At 56.6% G+C, this 17998-nt stretch overlaps 2 protein-coding genes across 2 annotated transcripts; both read left to right on the forward strand.

The window, feature by feature from the left end:
• The first annotated feature begins 1671 nt into the window (after positions 1-1671).
• Positions 1672-5710, forward strand: LOC116794864 (feather keratin B-4-like). The gene is made up of 2 exons (XM_032704034.1): positions 1672-1696; positions 5349-5710. Exon 2 carries the CDS (start codon positions 5369-5371, stop codon positions 5708-5710), a length of 342 nt encoding a protein of 113 aa, XP_032559925.1. The 5' UTR covers positions 1672-1696; positions 5349-5368.
• Positions 5711-8474: 2764 nt separating this feature from the next.
• LOC116794899 (feather keratin B-4-like) lies at positions 8475-9108 on the forward strand. Its single transcript, XM_032704089.1, has 2 exons — positions 8475-8510; positions 8750-9108. Exon 2 carries the CDS (start codon positions 8770-8772, stop codon positions 9106-9108), a length of 339 nt encoding a protein of 112 aa, XP_032559980.1. The 5' UTR covers positions 8475-8510; positions 8750-8769.
• The last annotated feature ends 8890 nt before the right edge of the window (positions 9109-17998 follow it).

Raw genomic sequence — 17998 nt, forward strand, 5'->3', positions numbered from 1 at the left:
AAATTAGGGCTTATAAGTTATGAACCCTTATGGCCTGAATGGTGAACCAGTGAACTGATGTCACAGACCAGCCTGGACAAGAAGGGACCAAGCCCACTCTGTTGTTTGTTTATTGCTTTTCTTAATGAGGTCACGAAATACAGTTTCAAAGAGAGAGTATCACGTCCTGTAAATCTGAGAGATCCCAAGGGACCATAACCCTGGGAATGAGGGCAGCCTGACACATGCCAGTTCTCCAGGGAGTCACTGCTGCTCTTCCTCCACAAACCAAGCCAGGAGCTCTCTTTCAGCCCTCAGGAAGCGCTGCCAGGCACTGGCACCAGGAGCAGCTGATGGCAAGAGGAGGAGAGTGGCACCCCCAGCACATCAGGCAGCTCCCTCAGCATTCCTGGCTGCAGCACCTCAGGCCCTGAGGGCACAGGGGCACCCAGTGACACAGCAAACCTTCCTCCAGGGCTTCCCCTTGCCCAGCAACACTCCCTGCTCGCCTGACAAATCCCCTGCAAACTCTGCCCTGGGCTCCAGGGGGGCAGCTCTGCCTGGCAGCCTTTGGGGCCTCATCTTCACCAGGTCCCCACAAACCACAGCACACGAGGGACACGGGGTGACCTCACTGATGACACCACCAATTTCCTTGGCCTTTTTGTTTATTCAGCCTTCCGGACACACATCCAACCATCCAACCCTCCCAAATCCCAACTCATCAAAGCTGCCGCCAAGGTCAGATGGACACGGCCTCAAGGGCAGGACATGGAATCACACAATTCCACAGAACCACAGCACGTGAGTGACATCAGGTGACCTCACAGAGGACACCCCACCTCTCCTGGGCAGTGTCTGCACCTGCCAAGTGCCCCCACAAGCACATTCCAGGCACAACCTACCAAATACTAACTCTCCCTTCAAAGCTGCCACCACAAGGACACGTCTGCAAGAGGAGGACACGCAAAGGGAGCTCTGTGGAAAGGAAAACACACCCCACCTCACCCACTCAGTGGCTCACCTTGGCCTACAAGGAGCTCATGTTGCTCAAGCAGCACCTGCCTTTCACAAACCCATCATGGCTGGGCCTGATCCCCTCCTTATCCTGCAAGTGCCCTGGGATGGCACTCAAGGTGACCTGCTCCAGAACCTTCCCCAGCACTCAGGTCAGACTGAAAGGCCTGTAGTTCCCCAGATCCTCTTCCCAGCCATCTTTGGATGTATCACTGGGGAGCAGAAGCCCTGTGACCCCGGGCTGGAAAGGAGCCCATCCCAGAGCAAAGTCAGTGAGAAAGGCCCAACCTAAGGACAGGCTGAGGCAGCTGGGAGAAAGGTGGGCAAGGAGCAAATGCAATGGAAGGGGCAGCTCCTCACCCCCAGCACACCTCCAAAGCCAAAGCAAGCTGGCAGGGTTGTGAGGGAATGGGGCCTCACCTCACAACACACCCACAAACCATAGCAAACGAGGGACACGGGGTGACCTCACTGATGACACCCCAACTCTCCAGTGCTTTGCTCATGTCTCCAAAATGCCACAACACTCAAATTCCATGGAAATGATCCTAAATCCCAACTCATCAAAGGTGCCGCCAGCTGACAGTGCTGGGCCAAGGCTGTGCCGCCCCTGCGGGAGCAGCATAAAAGCCGGCCCAGCGCCTCTCTCCCTCCCACCCTTCTCCTGACGCCTTCTCCTGCCTTCTCTGCCCACAACCAGGTGAGCCTCCAGCCCCTCACAACCCCCTCCTGCTCCTGACACAACGCCCCCCTGGCCCCTCTCGCCCAGCACGCTCTGCCCCAGCCTCAGCAGCCCTCACGCCTCCCCACAGCCCCACACCAGCCTCCCCACTGACCAGCCCTCCTGCAACACCGCCCCGAGCACCCCCACCGCCCGCACCTGCCTCACACCCCTCTCTGCTCTCACCTTCTCTCACCTTCTCTTGCCTGCCCTCCCAGGGACCCTCCACACCACACCCATGGCCTGCTACGACCTCTGCCGCCCCTGCGGACCCACCCCGCTGGCCAACAGCTGCAACGAGCCCTGTGTCAGGCAGTGCCAGGACTCCACCGTCCTCATCCAGCCCTCCCCCGTCCGCGTCACCTTCCCAGGGCCCATCATGACCTCCTTCCCCCAGACCTCCTTCGTCGGATCCACCGCAGGGGCTGCCCTGGGCACGGAGCTCAACGTCCAGGGACAGCCCATCTCCGGCGGCTTTGGGGCCGCAGGCTACGGCCTGGGCTATGGCCGTGGCTTTGGCTACGGCCTGGGAGGCCTGGGCTGTGGCCTGGGTGGCCTGGGCTGCTCCGGCACCTGCTGAGGCTTCTTGACACCACAGCTGACACCCCCTGCACCTGCCCTTCTCACTCTTGCACCAATATCTCCTGCAAGCAAAGCACCTCACCTGATGGTCGCCCTACTTGCACCTCTCACCTCATCCATCCCACTCCCTGCTCCTGTCTCTTCACTCCTTTGACTCAATAAAATTCTCCTGCATCAAAGTCTCTCAGTTCTCCTCTTTTTTTGATTCCAATGCTTTTACATCCTCACTCGGCACAAGGCCAGGGCTCTACAGCCAGTGAGAATCTGGAAAAAGGCCACAACACCTTTCTTAGCAAATCTGTCACCAGCACTAACACAGACGGGCAATGGAACAGGGGTGGAGGGGCCCTGACAGAACGTGGCACAAACCCATCACCTGCTACACCAAAGGCTTCCACACAAGGCTCTCCTGCACACGCCTCTGTCAAAGTCTCTCTGGGCCAGCACACACTGCACAAACTCTCTTCCCCACCACGACTCTTCAACCTTCCCAGCACAGACACAACATCAGCCACTTGGCCAGGATGCACTGCAAGTGCTTCAACCCTCCTGCTCAAACAAAACCAGCAAGAGCAGCTTGACCAGGACCATGGCCAATTCACTTTTAGATCTCCAGGCACACAGACTCCACCTCCTCTGCCACACTCTGACCTCTCTCACATAGAACAAGGCTTGTCTGCTTTGCCCATGCAATTCCAACTGTTTCCCTTGTGTCCACGGCCCCTTGTCCTGCCCGTGTGTTCTGCTGACAAGAGCTGGCTCCCTCCACTTCAGTCCCTGCCAGCAGGGATTCACACACACTCATGACACTCCCCTGGCCAGCCTTGTCTCCTGCCACTCCCAGCTCTCTCAGCCTCTCCTCTAGCCAACATCCTCCGGGCTCTTTAGAATCTTGATGGTCCTCAGCTGCTCTGCATTCCCCAAGTCTATCAGCTTCTTCCACTGGAGAGCCCAGCACTGCCCACAGACCTCACAGGGCACAGCACCAGTGCTGAGCAGGCAGCAAGGGTCACCTCCCACTGCTTGCTCACTACTTGCCCAATCTTCACCTGCAGACTTCTGACCCCCTTTCCCACAAATGTTCATGGCCACCTCTTGGGCCACTTGTTCTCCACCATAACACAAAATCTTGTCCTAATAAGAGATTAATTCTATGAAAACAGTTGATCCAGTTGATCTCCAGCCTTTCCTCCTACCTGCGATGACCCCTCCCCACAAACAGGACTTTGCCCCTGCCTTTGCTCAACTCCAGGACGTGGCCATGGCCATCACCACTCATGTTTGCTGTCTTGGCCCAATGGATGCAGCTCCTGGGCTCCAGCACTGCACACTTGTTCCCATCTGCACTTTGGGACACTCAGCCCAAGGCTCTGGGCCCAGCCCTGCACACACTTCTCACCCCAACACACTGGGCACTGACACAGCCCCGCCTTGTTTGCATTCTCTGGCATCATGCAATGCTTGTGTCCAACAACCCTGGACACCTCCAAATCCTCTTGCTGCCCATCAGACAGAAAAGATGCCCAGAGAAGGGACCTCACTCCCTGCCACTCAGCCCAGGACAGGGCCCAAAATGTCCCAGCTATCCAAACCTTAAAAGCAGGAGGGGCACCAAAACCCCCCCAGAGCACAGTCAGCAGGAAAAGTCAGGTCCTGTGTCAGGCTTAGCCAGGTGGAAGCAAAGGGGAGAGGAATGGAAGGGGAGGGAAGGGGCAACACCTCCCACCAGGCACATGGGACAGCCCAGAGCGACCTGACAGGGCTGGGATGCTTTGGGGCACCTCCTCACAACACACCCCAAACCACAGCCCACGAGGGACACGGGAGGACCTCACTCATCACACCCCACCTCTCCAAACCTTTGCTCACATCTTCAGCCCTCCCTGACACACACCATCAGCTCCAGCCTTTGGCCTCTAATGCTCACAATTAAAACCTGCTGCCAAGGTCAGATGGACACGGCCTCAAGGGCAAGACATGGAATCACAGAATTCCACAAAGGAATGCCTTTCTTGTGACAGAGGAGGAGAGAGAAGCATGCCAACTTTCCTCGAGTAAACATAGTTATTTGCTCCCAAGTACAGGATGTTACAACCTATTAGTTTTCTTACAACTTCTACCTTATGGAACCTCATGGCTTGAATGCGGAAGGAGGGAATTGATGCCACAGAGCAGCCTGGCCAAAAAGGGATCGAGCCCTGTTGGGTCTTTGTTTATTGCATTTCTTAATCAGGCCACAAAACACAGTTTAAATGACCAAGTGAAAATTTCAAAAATCCAAATGGATCACAACAATGGAACAAGTTCAGCCTGAGCAGCCTCTGGTTTTCCAGGTCCTCTCTCTTGATCCCATGCCAGAGACAAGGGCAGGAGCTCTCCTTCATCCGTCAGGAAGGGCTCCCAGGGACTGTGACCTTTCTAAGGCATTGGAGACTGTCCAGCCCAGGACATCAAATGGCTCCCTCAGCATTCCTGGGTGCAACACATTGACTGATGGACATCCAGTCACACAGAACAAGAGGATCAACAATTCTCAACACATCCACAAACCACAGGACACGAGGGACACGGGGTGACCTCACTGATGACATCACACCTCTCCTAGGCTCTGGTTGTTTATTTGACCCTCCCTGACACACACCCAACAATCCAATCTTCCCAAAAACCAACTCCTCAAAGGTGCCGCCAGCTGACAGTGCTGGGCCAAGGCTGTGCCGCCCCTGCGGGAGCAGCATAAAAGCCGGCCCAGCGCCTCTCTCCCTCCCACCCTTCTCCTGACGCCTTCTCCTGCCTTCTCTGCCCACAACCAGGTGAGCCTCCAGCCCCTCACAACCCCCTCCTGCTCCTGACACAACGCCCCCCTGGCCCCTCTCGCCCAGCACGCTCTGCCCCAGCCTCAGCAGCCCTCACGCCTCCCCACAGCCCAACACCAGCCTCCCCACTGACCAGCCCTCCTGCAACACCGCCCCGAGCACCCCCACCGCCCGCACCTGCCTCACACCCCTCTCTGCTCTCACCTTCTCTCACCTTCTCTTGCCTGCCCTCCCAGGGCCCCTCCACACCACACCCATGGCCTGCTACGACCTCTGCCGCCCCTGCGGACCCACCCCGCTGGCCAACAGCTGCAACGAGCCCTGTGTCAGGCAGTGCCAGGACTCCACCGTCCTCATCCAGCCCTCCCCCGTCCGCGTCACCTTCCCAGGGCCCATCATGACCTCCTTCCCCCAGACCTCCTTCGTTGGATCCACCGCAGGGGCTGCCCTGGGCACGGAGCTCAACGTCCAGGGACAGCCCATCTCCGGCGGCTTTGGGGCCGCAGGCTACGGCCTGGGCTATGGCCGTGGCTTTGGCTACGGCCTGGGAGGCCTGGGCTGTGGCCTGGGTGGCCTGGGCTGCTCCGGCACCTGCTGAGGCTCCGTGACACCACAGCTGACACCCCCTGCACCTGCCCTTCTCACTCTTGCACCAATATCTCCTGCAAGCAAAGCACCTCACCTGATGGTCGCCCTACTTGCACCTCTCACCTCGTCCATCCCACTCCCTGCTCCTGTCTCTTCACTCCTTTGACTCAATAAAATTCTCCTGCATCAAAGTCTCTCAGGCCTCCTCTTTTTTTGATTCCAATGCTTTTACATCCTCACTCGGCACAAGGCCAGGGCTCTACAGCCAGTGAGAATCTGGAAAAAGGCCACAACACCTTTCTTAGCAAATCTGCCACCAGCACTAACACAGACGGGCAATGGAACAGGGGTGGAGGGGCCCTGACAGAACGTGGCACAAACCCATCACCTGCTACACCAAAGGCTTCCACACAACAAGGCTCTTCTGCACACGCCTCTGTCAAACTCTCTCTGGGCCAGCACACACTGCACAAACTCTCCTCCCCACCACGACTCTTCAACCTTCCCAGCACAGACACAACATCACCCACTTGGCCAGGATGCACTGCAAGTGCTTCAACCCTCCTGCTCAAACAAACCCAGCAAGAGCAGCTTGGCCAGGACCATGGCCAGTTCAGCGTCACATCTCCAGGCACACAGACTCCACCTCCTCTGCCACTCTCTGACCTCCCTCACACAGAACAAGGCTTGTCTTCTTTGCCCATGCAATTCCATCTGTTTCCCTTCTGTCCATGGCCCCTTGTCCTGCCCGTGTGTTCTGCTGACAAGAGCTGGGCTCCCTCCACTTCAGTCCCTGCCAGCAGGGATTCACACACACTCATGACACTCCCTGGCCAGCCTTGTCTCCTGCCACTCCCAGCTCTCTCAGCCTCTCCTCTAGCAAACATCCTCCGGCCTCTTTAGAATCTTGTTGGTCCTCAACTGCTCTGCATTCCCCAAGTCCATCAGCTTCTTCCACTGGAGAGCCCAGCACTGCCCACAGACCTCACATGGCACAGCACCAGTGCTGAGGAGGCAGCAAGAGTCACCTCCCACTGCTTGCTCACACCTTTCCCAATTCTGACCTGCAGACCTCTGGCCCCTTTGCCCACACTGCTACATGGCCATCTCCTTGGCCGTTTCTTCTCCACCAGGCACACAAAGACTTGATCTGATTAGAGAGGAATTTTATGAAAAGCATTTGTCAAATTAGCCCCCAGATATTCCTCCTACCTGGGCTGACCCCTCCCCACAAACAGGACTTTGCCCCTGCCCTTGCTCAACTCCAGGACGTGGCCATGGCCATCACCACTCATGTTTGCAGTCTTGGCCCAATGGATGCAGCTCCTGGGCTCCAGCACTGCACACTTGTTCCCATCTGCACTTTGGGACACTCAGCCCAAGGCTCTGGGCCCAGCCCTGCACACACTTCTCACCCCAACACACTGGGCACTGACACAGCCCCGCCTTGTTTGCATTCTCTGGCATCATGCAATGCTTGTGTCCAACAACCCTGGACACCTCCAAATCCTCTTGCTGCCCATCAGACAGAAAAGATGCCCAGAGAAGGGACCTCACTCCCTGCCACTCAGCCCAGGACAGGGCCCAAAAGGCCCCACCTATCCAAACCTTAAAAGCAGGAGGGGCACCAAAACCCCCACAGAGCACAGTCAGCAGGAAAAGTCAGGTCCAGTGTCAGGCTTAGCCAGGTGGAAGCAAAGGGGAGAGGAATGGAAGGTGAAGGAAGGGGCAACACCTCCCACCAGGCACATGGGACAGCCCAGAGTAGCCTGACAGGGTTGGGATGCTTTGGGGTACCTCCTCACAACACACTCCCAAACCATGAGAGACACAAGGGATCACACCCCACCTCTCCAAAGCTTTGCTCACATCTTCAGCCCTCCCTGACACACACCATCAGCTCCTGCCTTTGGCCTCTAATGCTCACAATTAAAACCTGCTGCCAAGGTCAGATGGACACGGCCTCAAGGGCAGGACATGGAATCACAGAATTCCACAAAGGAATGCCTTTCTTGTGACAGAGGAGGAGAGAGAAGCATGCCAACTTTCCTCTAGTAAACATTGTTATTTGCTCCCAGCTACAGGATGTTACAACCTATTAGTTTTCTTACAACTTCTACCTTATGGAACCTCATGGTTTGAATGCGGAAGGAGGGAATTGATGCCACAGAGCAGCCTGGCCAAAAAGGGATCGAGCCCTGTTGGGTCTTTGTTTATTGCATTTCTTAATCAGGTCACAAAATCCAATCTAAATGACCAAGTGAAAATTTAAAAAATCCAAATGGATCACAACAATGGAACAAGTTCAGCCTGAGCAGCCTCTGGTTTTCCAGGTCCTCTCTCTTGATCCCATTCCAGAGACAAGGGCAGCAGCTCTCCTTCATCCATCACAAAAGGCTCCCAGGGACTGTGACCTTTCTAAGGCATTGGAGACTGTCCTCCCCAGGACATCAAATGGCTCCCTGTGTATTCCTGGGTGCAACACATTGACTGATGGACACCCAGTCACACAGAACAAGAGGAGCAACAATTCTCAACACATCCACAAACCACAGCACACGAGGGACACGGGGTGACCTCACTGATGACATCACACCTCTCCTAGGCTCTGGTTGTTTATTTGACCCTCCCTGACACACATCCAACACTACAATCTTCCCAAAAACCAACTCCTCAAAGGTGCCGCCAGCTGACAGGGCTGGGCCAAGGCTGTGCCGCCCCTGCGGGAGCAGCATAAAAGCCGGCCCAGCACCTCTCTCCCTCACAGCCTTCTCCTCAAGCCTTCTCCTGCCTTCTCTGCCCACAACCAGGTGAGCCTCCAGCCCCTCACAACCCCCTCCTGCTCCTGACACAACGCCCCCCTGGCCCCTCTCGCCCAGCACGCTCGGCCCCAGCCTCAGCAGCCCTCACGCCTCCCCACAGCCCCACACCAGCCTCCCCACTGACCAGCCCTCCTGCAACACCACCCCAAGCACCCCCACCGCCCGCACCTGCCTCACACCCCTCTCTGCTCTCACCTTCTCTGCTCTTCTCTTGCCTGCCCTCCCAGGGCCCCTCCACACCACACCCATGGCCTGCTACGACCTCTGCCGCCCCTGCGGACCCACCCCGCTGGCCAACAGCTGCAACGAGCCCTGTGTCAGGCAGTGCCAGGACTCCACCGTCCTCATCCAGCCCTCCCCCGTCCGCATCACCTTCCCAGGGCCCATCATGACCTCCTTCCCCCAGAGCTCCGCCGTCGGATCCACCGCAGGGGCTGCCCTGGGCACGGAGCTCAACGTCCAGGGACAGCCCATCTCCGGCGGCTTTGGGGCCGCAGGCTACGGCCTGGGCTATGGCCGTGGCTTTGGCTACGGCCTGGGAGGCCTGGGCTGCTACGCCAACAGGGGCTGCTACAGCACCTGCTGAGGCCCCAAACAACTGCCCCAACACCAACCACCCACCACCTACAAGTCACCACATGGAACAGGGATTCATCTCCATCCCAAGGCTGTCCAATGGGCTCAGCACTTCCAGCTCCTGTTCTCAGGTCTCCAAGCAAGGAAGCAGCCAAGGGACCAGCCCGCACTGCCTGCAAACATGGTCCAGCTCCCTCCTCCTTTTCTCCCCCTTCCTTCTCTCCAGCGCCCCTTCAGATCTGGCCAGTCCCCTCTGCTGCAAACACCTTCTCACAAGCCACACACCAGTGGCCACCTCCGCTGGGCTGCTCCCAACAAGGGCAGCAACAAGACCTCAGGGCTCTGGACAAATCTTCCAGGGAAGGACCTCAGCTGATGATTGCCCTACTTGCACCTCAGACCAGGTCCCTTCCCCTGGTTGCTCCTTTCTTTTTACTCTTTAGTCTCAATAAAGTTCTCCTGCATCACAGCCTCTGATGTCTCCTCCTAATTTTTTTTTCCAATTGTCTCACAATCTGAAGGAGTACAACGCCAGGGCTCAAAATCCATCAGGTTGGGTGAAAAAGGGTCACAAGGCCTTTCTTAACAACTGTGCCGGACACACAGACTGGCACAGGGTGGGGGGCCTTCCAAAATATGGCACAAACCCCTCACCTGCTACACCAAAGGCTTCCACACAACAAGGCTCTCCTGCACACGCCTCTGACAAAGTCTCTCTGCGCCAGCACACACTGCACAAACTCTCCTCCCCACCAGGACTCTCAAACCCTTCAGCAAACAGCGTTATAAGATCATTCACTTTGGCAAAAACTTTGGAGAGCAAGTGCTTCACCCCTCTTCACAAGCAGAGCCAGAGAGAGCAGGATTTCCAGTCCTGTGGCAGTTCAGTTTTAGATCTTCCAGGATGGAGACACCACAACCTCTTCCACACTATGAACACCCTCAAACTGCCTTCTTTGCCCATGGAATTCCATTCATTTTCACTTTTGCTCATGGACACCTCTTCTGCTACTGTGCAGGACTCTCATGAGCCAGGTTCCCTTCCCTTCATTGTTGCCATCACAGATTGACACACACCTCAGATGAGCCAGGCCACATTTTTGACTCCTGACTAAGTGCTCCCAACTCTCTCACCCTGTCCACTTACGAAAAGCTCCTGCACCCCTTCAAAACCCCTGTGGCCCTACACTGCTCTTGAGTCCTCATCCAGCCCTCCCCCGTCCGCGTCACCTTCCAGGGCCCATCATGACCTCCTTCCCCCAGAGCTCCGCCGTCGGATCCACCGCAGGGGCTGCTCTGGGCACGGAGCTCAACGTCCAGGGAGAGCCCATCTCCGGCGGCTTTGGGGCCGCAGGCTACGGCCTGGGCTATGGCCGTGGCTTTGGCTACGGCCTGGGAGGCCTGGGCTGCTACGCCAACAGGGGCTGCTACGGCACCTGCTGAGGCCCCAAACAACTGCCCCAACACCAGCCACCCACCACCTGCAAGTCACCACATGGAACAGGGATTCATCTCCATCCCAAGGCTGTCCAATGGGCTCAGCACTTCCAGCTCCTGCTCTCAGGGCTCCAAGCAAGGAAGCAGCCAAGGGGCCATCCTGCCCTGCCGACAAACATGGTCATGAGCTTGGGGCTCTGGCAAAATCTGCTACAACCGAAGTACCCCAGCTGATGGTTGCACTACTGCACCTCAGACCACATCTCTTCCACTCTTTTCTTGCCTTTTCACTCTTTTGTCTCAATAAAGTTCTCCTGCAGCAAAACATCACATGCCTCCTCATCCTTTTTTCTTCCAAGCCTCCTACAACTTCATTTGCCACAGAGCTCTGGCAACAGATGCCATCAGATGGTGGAAAAGAAACCAGCTCTCTCCTAGGAAATTTTTCACAAGGATCAACAGAGACTGGTACACAAGGGCCTTCCACAATGGGACACAAACTCTTCCCTTGCCCAAACACAGCCTTGGACACACCACCCACACCTCATACACAAAACTCCCAGTCTGGGCTGCCTTCAGTCTCCAGGGACACCGGGGGCTCCAGCCCTTCATCATCCCCAAGGTTCTACTCTGCATCCCACCAACACGTCCCTGCTTTCCTTCTCCTCAGGCTCCCAGAGCTGAACACACAACTCCAGTCTCACCAGAAAGGAGCAGAGGGGCACAATCCCCTCCCTCTCCCTGTTGCCCACACTGTGGCCATGAGCCCAGCACATGGGGGCTTTCTGGGCTGCCAGGACACATTCCTGGCTCCCACTGCATTCTTCACCCACCAATACTCTCCAAGCCTTCTCCACAGGGTTGCTCTCAAACCAGCCACCACCAGCCTGGAGCCCTGTTAGGGACTGACACAACCCACAAGCTCTCGGACCTGTTGAATTCCATGAGGATCACACAGGTCCTCCTTCCCAGTCTGTCCAGGCCCCTCTGGCTGCCATCCCTTCCCTCTCGACAACCAACCACAACACTCAGCTTGGTGTCCTCCACAGTCTTGCAGAGCTTGCACTTAATCCATGATCCTGATGGAAATGGGGTAGGTCAAACCTCCAGTGTGCAAGGTACAGAACATCAGAGCAGGACAGACGAGGAGAGACAAGCACATTGACCTTCCTCTGGTAATTACAGGTTTTTCCTCACAAGAAAAAGATATTAAAAATTAGGGCTTATAAGTTATGAACCCTTATGGCCTGAATGGTGAAGCAGTGAACTGATGTCACAGACCAGCCTGGACAAAAAGGGACCAAGCCCACTCTGTTGTTTGTATATTGGTTTTCCTAATGAGGTCACGAAATACAGTTTCAAAAAAAGAGTATCATGTCCTGTAAATCTGAGAGATCCCAAGGGACCATAACCCTGGGACTGGGTGCAGCCTGACCACATGCCAGTTCTCCAGGGAGTCACTACTGCTCTTCCTCCACAAACCAAGCCAGGAGCTCTCTTTCAGCCCTCAGGAAGCGCTGCCAGGCACTGGCACCAGGAGCAGCTGACGGCAAGAGGATCAGAGTGGCCTCCCCAGCACATCAGGCAGCTCCCTCAGCATTCCTGGCTGCAGCACCTCAGGCCCGGAGGGCACAGGGGCACCCAGTGACACAGCAAACCTTCCTCCAGGGCTTCCCCTTGCCCAGCAACACTCCCTGCTCGCCTGACAAACCCCCTGCAAACTCTGCCCTGGGCTCCAGGGGGGCAGCTCTGCCTGGCAGCCTTTGGGGCCTCATCTTCACCAGGTCCCCACAAACCACAGCACACGAGGGACACGGGGTGACCTCACTGATGACACCACCAATTTCCTTGGCCTTTATGTTTATTCAGCCTTCCCGACACAGACCCAACCATCCAACCCTCCCAAATCCCAACTCATCAAAGCTGCCACCAAGGTCAGATGGACATGGCCCCAAGGGCAGGACATGGAATCACACAACTCCACAAAACCACAGCACGTGAGTGACATCAGGTGAACTCACAGAGGACACCCCACCTCTCCTGGGCAGTGTCTGCACCTGCCAAGTGCCCCCACAAGCACATTCCAGGCACAACCTCCCAAATACCAACTCTCCCTTCAAAGCTGCCGCCACAAGGACACGTCTGCAAGAGGAGGACACGCAAAGGGAGCACTGTGGAAAGGAAAACACACCCCACCTCACCCACTCAGTGGCTCACCTTGGCCTACAAGGAGCTCACCTTGCTCAAGCAGCACCTGCCTTTCACAAACCCATCATGGCTGGGCCTGATCCCCTCCTTGTCCTGCAAGTGCCCTGGGATGGCACTCAAGGTGACCTGCTCCAGAACCTTCCCCAGCACTCAGGGCAGACTGGAAGGCCTGTAGTTCCCCACATCCCCTTTCCAGCCATTCTTCTACACGTCCATCACCTTTTCTAACCTGCAGTCAACTGGGACCTCCCTGGTCACAAACATTAGAGCTCCAGGAACCTCTGCAAGGAGACCATAAAATCATCACAGAAGGGTTAAAGATCATCGAGATCCAGACGCTGCCATGAGCAGGGGCACCTTCCACCACACCACGTTGTTCCAAGCCCTGTCCAACCTGGTCTTGGACACCATCAGGGATCCAGGGGCAGCCACAGCTTCTCTGGGTGACCTGTGCCAGGGCCTCCCCACCGTCCCAGGGAAGAACTTCTCCCAGCATCTCATCTAAACCTCTCCTCCTCTACTTTCAAGCTGTTCCCCTCTGTCCTAGCACTGCCTGTCTCTGTAGGAGATCATCTTGCTCAACCCAACAGGCTCAAGCAGGGACAGCTTGAGCAGGTGTCCAGAACCATGTCTAGGCAGGTTTTCAACACCCAGAGGTCATTTCCTCTTCTGTTCCTTGGCACTAAAGACAAGACACCAACAACCAGTTCCTGAGAACCTACGTTCAGGCACTCAGAGAGAGCCAGAAAGTCTCCCTTCAGCATTTTTGATCTAAAAGCTAAGAAGCCAGGGTTCAGACAAAAAAATCCTCAGAACTCTTGTTCTCCATGTTCCTTAGCAGCTCTTCTTTGGATGCATCATTGGGGAGCAGAAGCCCTGTGACCCCAGGCAGTAAACGAGCCCATCCCAGAGCAAAGCCAGTGAGAAAGGCCTGACCTAAGGACAGGCTGAGGCAGCTGGGAGAAAGGTGGGCAATGGAAGGGGCACCTCCTCACCCCCAGCACACCTCCAAAGCCAAAGCAAGTTGGCAGGGTTGTGAGGGAATGGGGCCCCTCCTCAAAACACAGCCACAAACCACAGCACACGAGGGACACGGGGTGACCTCACTGCTGACACGCCAACTCTCCAGTGCTTTGCTCATGTCTCCAAAATGCCACAACACTCAAATTCCATGGAAATGCTCCCAAATCCCAACCCATCAAAGGTGCCGCCAGCTGACAGTGCTGGGCCAAGGCTGTGCCGCCCCTGCGGGAGCAGCATAAAAGCCGGCCCAGCGCCTCTCTCCCTCCCACCCTTCTCCTCAAGCCTTCTCCTGCCTTCTCTGCCCACAACCAGGTGAGCCTCCAGCCCCTCACAACCCCCTCCTGCTCCTGACACACCGCCCCCCTGGCCCCTCTCGGCCAGCACGCTCTGCCCCAGCCTCAGCAGCCCTCACCTAGCAAGAGCAGCTTGGCCAGGACCATGGCCAGTTCAGCGTTACATCTCCAGGCACACAGACTCCACCTCCTCTGCCACTCTCTGACCTCTCTCACACAGAACAAGGCTTCTTTGCCCATGCAATTCCAGCTGTTTCCCTTGTCCTGCCTGTGTGTTCTGCTGACAAGAGCTGGGCTCCCTCCACTTCAGTCCCTGCCAGCAGGGATTCACACACACTCATGACACTCCCTGGCCAGCCTTGTCTCCTGCCACTCCCAGCTCTCTCAGCCTCTCCTCTACCCAACATCCTCTGGCCTCTTCAGAATCTTGATGGTCCTCAACTGCTCTGCATTCCCCAAGTCCATCAGCTTCTTCCACTGGAGAGCCCAGCACTGCCCACAGACCTCACAGGGCACAGCACCAGTGCTGAGCAGGCAGCAAGAGTCACCTCCCACTGCTTGCTCACACCTTTCCCAATTCTGACCTGCAGACTTCTGTCCCTTTTTCCCACAAACATTCATGGTCACCTCTTGGGCCACTTGTTCTCCACCATAACACAAAATCTTGTCCTAATAAGAGATTAATTCTATGAAAACAGTTGATCCAGTTGATCTCCAGCCTTTCCTCCTACCTGCGATGACCCCTCCCCACAAACAGGACTTTGCCCCTGCCCTTGCTCAACTCCAGGACGTGGCCATGGCCATCACCACTCATGTTTGCAGTCTTGGCCCAATGGATGCAGCTCCTGGGCTCCAGCACTGCACACTTGTTCCCATCTGCACTTTGGGACACTCAGCCCAAGGCTCTGGGCCCAGCCCTGCACACACTTCTCACCCCAACACACTGGGCACTGACACAGCCCGGCCTTGTTTGCATTCTCTGGCATCATGCAATGCTTGTGTCCAACAACCCTGGACACCTCCAAATCCTCTTGCTGCCCATCAGACAGAAAAGATGCCCAGAGAAGGGATCTCACTCCCTGCCACTCAGCCCAGGACAGGGTCCAAAATGTCCCAGCTATCCAAACCTTAAAAGCAGGAGGGGCACCAAAACCCCCCCAGAGCACAGACAGCAGGAAAAGTCAGGTCCTGTGTCAGGCTTAGCCAGGTGGAAGCAAAGGGGAGAGGAATGGAAGGTGAAGGAAGGGGCAACACGTGTGAAACTCCGGAGCAGCCTGACAGGGCTGGGATGCTTTGGGGCACCTCCTCACAACACACCCCAAACCACAGCCCACGAGGGACACGGGAGGACCTCACTCATCACACCCCACCTCTCCAAACCTTTGCTCACATCTTCAGCCCTCCCTGACACACACCATCAATTCCAGCCTTTGCCCTCTAATGCTCACAATTAAAACCTGCTGCCAAGGTCAGATGGACAAAACCTCAAGGGCAGGACATGGAATCACAGAATTCCACAAAGGAATGCCTTTCTTGTGACAGAGGAGGAGAGAGAAGCATGCCAACTTGCCTCGAGTAAACATAGTTATTTGCTCCCAGCTACAGGATGTTACAACCTATGAGTTTTCTTACAACTTCTACCTTATGGAACCTCATGGTTTGAATGCGGAAGGAGGGAATTGATGCCACAGAGCAGCCTGGCCAAAAAGGGATCGAGCCCTGTTGGGTCTTTGTTTATTGCATTTCTTAATCAGGCCACAAAATCCAATTTAAATGACCAAGTGAAAATTTCAAAAATCCAAATGGATCACAACAATGGAACAAGTTCAGCCTGAGCAGCCTCTGGTTTTCCAGGTCCTCTCTCTTGATCCCATGCCAGAGACAAGGGCAGGAGCTCTCCTTCATCCATCAGGAAGGGCTCCCAGGGACTGTGACCTTTCTAAGGCATTGGAGACTGTCCAGCCCAGGACATCAAATGGCTCCCTCAGCATTCCTGGGTGCAACACATTGACTGATGGACATCCAGTAACACAGAACAAGAGGATCAACAATTCTCAACACATCCACAAACCACAGCACATGAGGGACACGGGGTGACCTCACACCTGATGATGCTGACATCACACCTCTCCTGGGCTCTGGTTGTTTATTTCGTCCTCCCTGACACACATCCAACAATCCAATCCTCCAAAAAACCAACTCCTCAAAGGTGCCGCCAGCTGACAGTGCTGGGCCAAGGCTGTGCCGCCCCTGCGGGAGCAGCATAAAAGCCGGCCCAGCGCCTCTCTCCCTCCCACCCTTCTCCTGACGCCTTCTCCTGCCTTCTCTGCCCACAACCAGGTGAGCCTCCAGCCCCTCACAACCCCCTCCTGCTCCTGACACAACGCCCCCCTGGCCCCTCTCGCCCAGCACGCTCTGCCCCAGCCTCAGCAGCCCTCACGCCTCCCCACAGCCCCACACCAGCCTCCCCACTGACCAGCCCTCCTGCAACACCGCCCCGAGCACCCCCACCGCCCGCACCTGCCTCACCCCTCTCTCTGCTCTCACCTTCTCTCACCTTCTCTTGCCTGCCCTCCCAGGGCCCCTCCACACCACACCCATGGCCTGCTACAACCTCTGCCGCCCCTGCGGACCCACCCCGCTGGCCAACAGCTGCAACGAGCCCTGTGTCAGGCAGTGCCAGGACTCCACCGTCCTCATCCAGCCCTCCCCCGTCCGCATCACCTTCCCAGGGCCCATCATGACCTCCTTCCCCCAGAGCTCCGCCGTCGGATCCACCGCAGGGGCTGCCCTGGGCACGGAGCTCAACGTCCAGGGACAGCCCATCTCCGGCGGCTTTGGGGCCGGAGGCTACGGCCTGGGCTATGGCCGTGGCTTTGGCTACGGCCTGGGAGGCCTGGGCTGTGGCCTGGCAGGCCTGGGCTGTTCCGGCATCTGCTGAGGTTCCTTGACACCACAGCTGACACCCTCTGCACCTGCCCTTCTCACTCTTGCACCAATATCTCCTGCAAGCAAAGCACCTCGCCTGATCGTCGCCCTACTTGCACCTCTCACCACATCCCTCCCATTTGTTCCTCTTCTCTTTTCACTCTTTTGTCTCAATAAAGTTCTCCTGCATCAAAGCCTGAGATGCCTCTTCCTTTTCAATTCTACCAGGGCTTTTCCAACTTCACCCCCTACACAGCCAGGCCTCAACAGGCCAGCGGGGTGGGTGGAAAAGGGGCACAAGACCCCTCCTAGGAAATATGTCACCACCACCACCACCAGCAGCACTGACTGGCTCCTGAGGGTCTGTCACAAAGTTACACCAGCCCATCACTCATCACACTGACGCTTTGACATGACAACACTCCCTGAGACACCCCAACCCTTTGCTCCCACCCCAAACACCTCCAGTCCCTCTTACACCATCTCCCCTCACAGACACGGCCCAGGACCACCCACACAAGGCCCCATGTCCTTGTTCACTTGTGCTCCAAGGACCTTGGGGAACCCATGCACGCTGTCCAGCTCACCACCCAGCCTTCTGGGGGTCCTCAGTTCACCCAGCTCTGGCTCCTTGTTGCACTGTCCCTCTGGCTGCACCCTCCCCATTCCTCCTGCCTGGGAGTCCCCTGGCCAGGATCACACCTTGTTGTGGGTCTTTAACTGATCCCTGGTGGAGATGCCCCGGCCACCATCCCCTGCTCACTGCAGGGCCCCACAGGGACTCAATCAGGGGGTCTCTGCACCAACAGCCTCCCTCTCCAGGAGCCCTGCATCACCTGTGCACGTGACCCCAAGCCCCCATCCCTCTGCTCTCACGTCCCACAGCAAGTCCCTTTTGTGAGGTCACCGTCACTGGGGATTCCTCAGGCACAGCCTGGAGACCTTGGAACCAGGGGCAGGAACAAGCCTGGCACCCTGCTCTGCTGACAACTTGGGGCTCTGCGGGGTTGG

The sequence above is a fragment of the Chiroxiphia lanceolata genome, chromosome 1 (assembly GCF_009829145.1).
Source record: "Chiroxiphia lanceolata isolate bChiLan1 chromosome 1, bChiLan1.pri, whole genome shotgun sequence".
Lineage (NCBI taxonomy): Eukaryota > Metazoa > Chordata > Aves > Passeriformes > Pipridae > Chiroxiphia > Chiroxiphia lanceolata.